Source organism: Phyllopteryx taeniolatus, chromosome 12 (genome assembly GCF_024500385.1).
Source record: "Phyllopteryx taeniolatus isolate TA_2022b chromosome 12, UOR_Ptae_1.2, whole genome shotgun sequence".
In the NCBI taxonomy this organism is placed as follows: domain Eukaryota; kingdom Metazoa; phylum Chordata; class Actinopteri; order Syngnathiformes; family Syngnathidae; genus Phyllopteryx; species Phyllopteryx taeniolatus.
Genome location: NC_084513.1, coordinates 9642028 through 9648988, shown reverse-complemented (window position 1 = coordinate 9648988; position 6961 = coordinate 9642028). Strand labels below are relative to the sequence as shown.

Genomic DNA, 6961 nt, shown 5'->3' with positions numbered 1-6961 from the left:
TAAACTATTTTCAAGCATTCTTTTCCCTTAGGTTTTTTTAAATTTCTTAAATTTTTCATTTTATTTATTATTATTATTATTTTTTAATAGATTTGGTCTCAAAACAAGTAAATGTACTCAGAAACTGCACGTTTTAGTATTTTGTATGTGGATTATTTACAATTTGATGGGTGGGATTTCAAATGTTTTCCAATTCTGCAATGACCCATTTATCTTTATATCACTATATGAAAACCCACACAGGAACTATCTGCTGACCAGCAGAGAATATGCTGATTCGTTGATACGCAAACATCAATTACATATATTTTGCTAACATAGGTTCATACATTAATAACAACAGAACTCGCACATTTGTCTTACTTGAAATTACATTTGTGAATTAATTACAGCAACACACGATTTTAAGCGAAACAATGTTTAGAGAGCAAATGCCCATTCGGAACGTTGTATAAAACACACAGGGGGAACATATCTCATTATACTCTGTAATCATTATTCTAGAAGCAAATATTCGTCCCACTTCATTTGAAATGAAATTTCCAAATTAATTACAAAAACATTATTTTGTATTAACTTTAAAGAGAAGATTTGCAAAGGAATGCAGAACTTTAATTTGCGGGAGCCGATGCTCACTCGGAAGGTTGGATAAGAAACACAGGAAATACAGCAGAGGTCGCTTACTACCGGTCTACTGTGCTTTCAACTCACGCTTTATTTGTATGTCATGGTTTATTTTCCAAGAGCGCATCGTTTCGGTAGGGCACCACAGTGAAATGGATTTTGAACGACGACAGTAAGGATTTTGTTATCATGTTATTGAATATTCAATTGAAAACTTCATCACCTGTCCTCATTGCCGGACAAGAAAGCGTCGAAGTAACTCTATGCTATACTAAAACAATGGTGGGAGGTTGATTGTATACATACATTAATACATCATGCCACTGTCAGACATTCTGGACAGTCTGAAGGACAACCCCTACTTCGGGGCTGGTTTTGGACTGGTCGGGGTCGGAACCGCCTTGGCGTTGGCCAGGAAAGGAGCCCAGGTCGGGATGGTGTTTTTCCGCAGGCACTACATGATCACGCTGGAGGTTCCCAGCAAGGATAAGAGCTACCACTGGCTCCTGAGTTGGATCACCAAGCACGCCACTCGAACTCAGCACCTGAGCGTGGAGACGTCCTACATGGCGCACGAAAGCGGACGCGTTCAAACCCAGTTCGACTTCCATCCCAGCCCGGGAAACCACATCATCTGGTCAGCACCAAATACTCACTCTTGGACTCCAAAGTATTGTCCATCATGTCACATGCTGCTGAGCTCCCTGCACTTTTGGTTGGAATTTTAAAATGTCCATTGTCCAAGATTAAGAAAACAAATACATGTTTTTAACATGTTGCAAGAAAATCTGAAAACCTGTTTAAATAAACATGCATAAAGGCATTGAAACAAAGTGTTGGCATTTGTATTATTAAAAAATTTGATTCCAATATTTTCCCTTTTACTGCATATTAATATTTCCTCCAAATATCTGTTATCGGTCTGCTTGACTACTATTAAGCGGTATTAGCCCTGAAAAAAAACATATGTCTATCACTGCAAACCATGAACTTGTAAATGTAATGGAAACATTCTAAAAAAAGGACAATGATGTGTTGCGTTTGCAACTAGACAATCGTGTAATGCAAAATTTATAATACTTCTCTAACATGATAATTGCAGTCTTGTTGACTCGGAAGGGAGTAAAAAACGTTACAATATTTAACATGGCTTTCTTCCCGCAATAACCTTTGACTTTTGTAAGATTATGACTTTTGATTTTTACTTAAAGATTGCAATTTCGCTTCTTGAAAAAAATATATTCTCCTAACATTTAAAAATTTTTTTACCTCTAAAAACACCCATTAATTTGTTATGGTAACATTATGTGGAAACATTTCTCCCCGGTCCCGACAATAAAATGTAGTCCTTTCTGTTGTGTTGTGCAGGTATGGCCGGAAGTGGATCAGGGTGGAGAGGACCAGAGAGAAACAGATGATTGACATGCACACGGGTACCCCGTGGGAGTCAGTCACGTTTACCGCGTTGGGCCGAGACCGAAAAGTCTTCTTCAATATCTTACAAGAAGGTACACACCCGAATCCGACCCTCTCATCTCATCCCATCCGCTCAATGTTGAGCAATGATACCATCACGTTCTCAGCCAGGGAGTTGGCACTGAAACAGGAGGAAGGACGGACGGTGATGTACACAGCCATGGGAGCCGAGTGGCGACCCTTTGGGTTTCCGCGGCGACGCAGACCCCTTAGCTCCGTGGTGCTGGAGACGGGTGTGGCCGAAAGGATCGTGGATGATGTGAAGGAGTTTATTGGAAACCCGAAGTGGTACACGGATCGAGGCAAGTGACCAATAGTTTGGCGTAAAATTGGAAAAAAATGTGCCCCCCGACACTGGTTTCACTGATCAATATGAAATTGGATGGACATAAAAGTCATAAAAGAACACACAAAAAAGTCTCAGGAACCTATGCTTGAAACTGAAAAGGAAGGCAGCCACTTTGGGGAAATTCCAAGTCTTGTGTTGTCAGAATGTTGGAAAACAAACAAACAAAAAAAATCTGCCCCAAACACCATTTTCACCTATCGACACACAACTCAATGGACAAGTCTATCGTAACACGACATACGAAAAAGTCTCTTGCACCCATGCTTGAATAGTCAGCCATTTTGGTTTGAAGCACCCATTTCTGGCTAATTCCATGCTTTGTGCATTGTTAGAAAGAAAAAAAACAGCTCCCAACCCAATTGACACGAAATTGGGTGGACACGTCCACCATAACAAGACACATGAAAAAGTTTCAAGGATCCATGCCAAAAAGTGAACAGGAAGTCGGCCATTTTTGTCCAGTCCAGTTGAGAACCCCTATATCAAAACTGAAGGTAACACACTAAGATTTTGTAAGTATTCCCATTTATTCAATTTGTTTTACCACCCACCAACTCACAGGCATCCCATACAGGAGAGGATATCTGCTGTATGGACCCCCAGGATGTGGAAAAAGCAGCTTTATGTTAGTTTTCTATACATTTTATTTATAGCTCACATCCTCTTTTTTTGTAACACACTCTTTGTATTCCAGCACGGCTCTGGCCGGCGAGCTGGGCTACAGCATTTGTTTGATGAGTCTGAGCGACCGCTCGCTTTCGGATGACCGTCTCAACCACCTGTTGAGCGTGGCACCGCAGCAAAGTATCATTCTGCTGGAGGACGTGGACGCCGCCTTCGTTAGCCGAGAGCTGCTTCCAACAGAGAGTAAGTCCTCCTGACCCAAAACTGAAGTCAGTAGCTCTCCCTGGTCTCTGGTTTTCATGTTGGTTACACCAAGGCCAAAAACACACCATTTTTTGCAAGCATGTGTATCCTGGTGAAAATGTATATATTTTAGGGTGTCCTGAACATGACACCTCAAAACGTTAAACGGCTCCTGGAAAAAATGAGCCCTGACACCCGTTGACACGAAATTTGGTGGACTTGTCTATCTTAACAGGACACATACAAAAGTCTCAAGGCCCTATAACAGAAATCAAATAAAACAAAGTCATCCATTGTGATATGAAGTAGCCATTTTGGGCAGATTCCAGCCCTCGTACTTTATTAGGGGGAAAAAAAAAGTCAACCCCAAACATCAGTTTCACCGATCGAGAGAAAATTGGGTGTGCGTGTCCATCATAACACCACATAAAGTGGGCCATCTTGGTTTGAATCACCCCTTTTGGACAAACTGCTTCAGTAGTATGGGTCAGATTAATGCACCTGATTTTACTTTTAAACTTCCATCTCCCCACCCCCACCAACAGATCCTTTAGCCTACCAGGGAATGGGAAGGCTGACTTTCAGTGGCCTGCTGAACTCTCTGGATGGAGTGGCTTCATCCGAGGCCAGAATTGTATTCATGACCACCAACTATATCGACAGGTACTCTTGGATAACGACTTAATATACAATTGTGAATATATTTCTATACTGCATTCATTTTTTGTGTGAACACAGGTTAGATTCTGCACTAATCCGGCCTGGCCGTGTGGATCTCAAGCAGTACATTGGCCACTGTACCCACTGGCAGCTCAGCCAGATGTTTAGACGCTTCTATCCGGACCAAGCCGTCTCACAGGGTGAACGTTTTGCGACATGTGCACTGGCGACCCGCACGGAAATCAGTGCCGCTCAGGTTCAAGGACACTTTCTGCTGCACAAAATGGACCCTGTGGGATCGATAGAAAACATCGCCCAAATAAAAGAATGACAGAAGGATTTTTTTTAATGACTGTAACTTGAGGGGGAAAACAATGAGTAACAGACTCTACATTGGCTATTGGCGAACAAACAATGCTTGATCGTGAAAAAAAGTGAGATTGGTCCTGTAATAACATTTTGTGCAGAAGTTTTTATGTACCATTCATTCTGTTTTCAAGTGTTTTTTTAAAATGACAATCATGATTCAAACTGTTGAAACTCAACATTTCACAAATATTTTCAATCATGGTTTTCCAGCTGTCTACCGTAAACAAAAAAACAAAAGGAATTTTTAATTTGAGCCGATGATTTGGGTAAACATACACATGGATAATTAGGCCTTATTTGAGCACCTCCCTTTTAAACAAAGACAGAAAAGACCAGATCTCTGTTGTCTCTGACCAATTATCCCAAGGGATTATCCTTTGGTGTGGGCTGTGCTGAGAGATTTTTTTTCCGCTCTCAGATTGAGGCCAACAATAGTAAATGTTAAACCTGTTTAATATTCACAATTGCTAATCCTCACCTTTGTTTCCCTCGTTATGCGTACGGGTCTCACGTTAAAAAAAAAATACATCTGTTATAAATCTCTACCCATTTTTACAGTGTTATAGTTATGGAGAAATGAGACAAATATCATGCACTATAATGAAATGTCTTGTAGTTCCCAAACATTTCTGCTCAACTGTATTCATTCTCTTCAGTTTATTTCACATATATAATCGGAAGCAGCTGCAACATCTCATTTATATGTGAATCTACTGTATCTAATTTGATATTCTATAATGAAAATATGTATAGGGTAAGCCCCCACCTATTCGCAGTTCCCTCTTCACGAATTCACCTATTCATTTTTTTGTTTTTTTTCTGTGGAATCTATTCCCCACTATCATCTGGAAAAACACTTTTGGAAGTTTGGTTTCTAAAGATGCTGCCTAAGCCCTGTCTAAATAGGAATTGGTGTCAAGGAAATATGGTCAAGTGATACATCTCAACAGATACAGTGCCATGAAAAAGTACTGGCCCCCTACTCAAATAATTTTGCATAGTTTCCCCATTTTAATGTTTAAGATCAAACTAATGTAAACGTCAGACAAATACAACCCAAGTGAACTTAAAATGCAGTTTTTAAATGGTGATTGCTATTATTAAGGGGGGAAAAAACTATTCAGTTACCTGGCCCTGTGTGAAAAAGTAATGACCCCCTACACCTAATAACTGGTTGGCCCATCCTCAGCAGCAACAACTGAAATCAAGCGTTTTCTATAACTGGCCATGAGTCTTTCATATCTCTGTGGTGATGTTTCGGCCCACTCTTCCTTGCAGAATTGTTTGAATTCAGCACAACTGGAGGGTTTTCGAGCATGAACGGCCTTTTTAAGCCCATGCCACTGCACTTGAATCGGACTTTGACTTTGCCATTCCAAAGCCTTGATTTTTTTTTTTTTTTTTTTTTTTTAAGCCATTCAGAAGTTGACTTGCTGGTGTCTTTTGGATCATTATAAAGCTGCAGAACCCAAGTGCACTTCAGGTTGAGGTCACAAAATGTTGGTTGAACATTCTCCTTCAGAATTTCTGCAAGAGCAGAAATCATGGTTTCATTAATCATAGCATGTTGTCCAGGTCCTGAAGGAGAAAAGCAGGCCAAGACTATCACACTACCCCCACCATGTTTGACTGTTGGTATGACGTTCTTTTTCTGAAATGTTGTGCTACATTTACGCCAGATGTAACAAGACAGACCTTCCAAAAAGCTCAACTTTCATCTCATCAGTCCGTATAATACTCCCCAAATCTCTTCGGTATCATTCAGATGTTTTTTTAACAAAAGTAACACGAGCCTTTATGTTCTTTTTGGTTAGCAGTGGTTTTCGCCTTGGCGCTCTGCCATGGATGCCATTTTTGCTCAGTCTCTTCCTTATTGTTGTGTCATGTAAGACCTGCAGTTCTTTAAAAGTTGTCCTGAGTTCCTTTATTAGAACAAAACAGAATGGAAGTGTATGGGGGCATACATTTATAAAATGGGATAGTTTTTTCCATTTTACCCTTTACCTATTTATAATACGCACTATTGACTTTTGCCAATTTTGGGGGGGAAACGCGCATTATACACAAGAAATTACGGTACTTTATTTCTCGACTGTTCTGGAAGTTCTTTGAATTGTGTCACTTTGTTGCAGCCTTTTTAGATCTTTTGTCCGACTTGATTCTGTCGGGACAGATTCCGTTTGTGATTTCTTGATTGAACAGGTCTGGAGGTAATCAGGGTTGGGTGTGATCAGTGAAAATGATCCAAAAATTGTGATTAGCCACAATTAATTCATTATTTAACAAGAGGTGTAATTACTTTTTCACACAGGGCCAGGTAACTTTGAATGGTTTATTTTCCTGAATAAATGAAATCACCATTTAAAAACAGCATTTTAAGTGACATTTGTCTGATATTTACATTTGAGAAGGGGGTCAATACTTTTTTACGGCACTGTACAAGCGTTACATGTCGCTGAGGAGCAAAGTTTAGCCTGAGTTGTTGCAAGTTATGGAGAGCCTTCGCCGCCTCTACAGGTGTATATTTTTTCTCTGCTTTGTGACTCATTAAAAAGCTTGATAAAATCATCTTTAAACCATTTACTTTTAACTGTAATGTTTTAAGATGAGTTTGAA

General features: G+C 39.9%; 1 protein-coding gene across 2 annotated transcripts; it reads left to right on the top strand.

Moving 5' to 3' along the window:
• Positions 1-606: 606 nt before the first annotated feature.
• LOC133486534 (mitochondrial chaperone BCS1) lies at positions 607-4521 on the top strand. 2 transcript variants are annotated; one of them, XM_061791855.1, is made up of 8 exons: positions 607-879; positions 955-1261; positions 1993-2132; positions 2208-2402; positions 3011-3074; positions 3144-3316; positions 3862-3979; positions 4055-4521. In XM_061791855.1, exons 2-8 carry the CDS (start codon positions 1059-1061, stop codon positions 4305-4307), a joined length of 1146 nt encoding a protein of 381 aa, XP_061647839.1. In that variant the 5' UTR covers positions 607-879; positions 955-1058; the 3' UTR covers positions 4308-4521. The 2 variants fall into 2 exon arrangements, with proteins under 2 accessions (XP_061647839.1, XP_061647837.1); XM_061791853.1 differs by having other exon boundaries at positions 622-1261.
• Positions 4522-6961: the final 2440 nt, after the last annotated feature.

What these genes read in the sequence shown, in the direction of transcription:
- LOC133486534 (XM_061791853.1), top strand. Translation starts at nt 942, where the DNA reads ATGCCACTGTCAGACATTCTGGACAGTCTGAAGGACAACCCCTACTTC. An exon ending in TGTGGAAAAAGCAGCTTTAT is followed by an intron (nt 3,075 to 3,143) that starts GTTAGTTTTCTA and finishes TTTGTATTCCAG; the next exon opens with CACGGCTCTGGCCGGCGAGC. An exon ending in AGAGCTGCTTCCAACAGAGA is followed by an intron (nt 3,317 to 3,861) that starts GTAAGTCCTCCT and finishes CCCCACCAACAG; the next exon opens with ATCCTTTAGCCTACCAGGGA.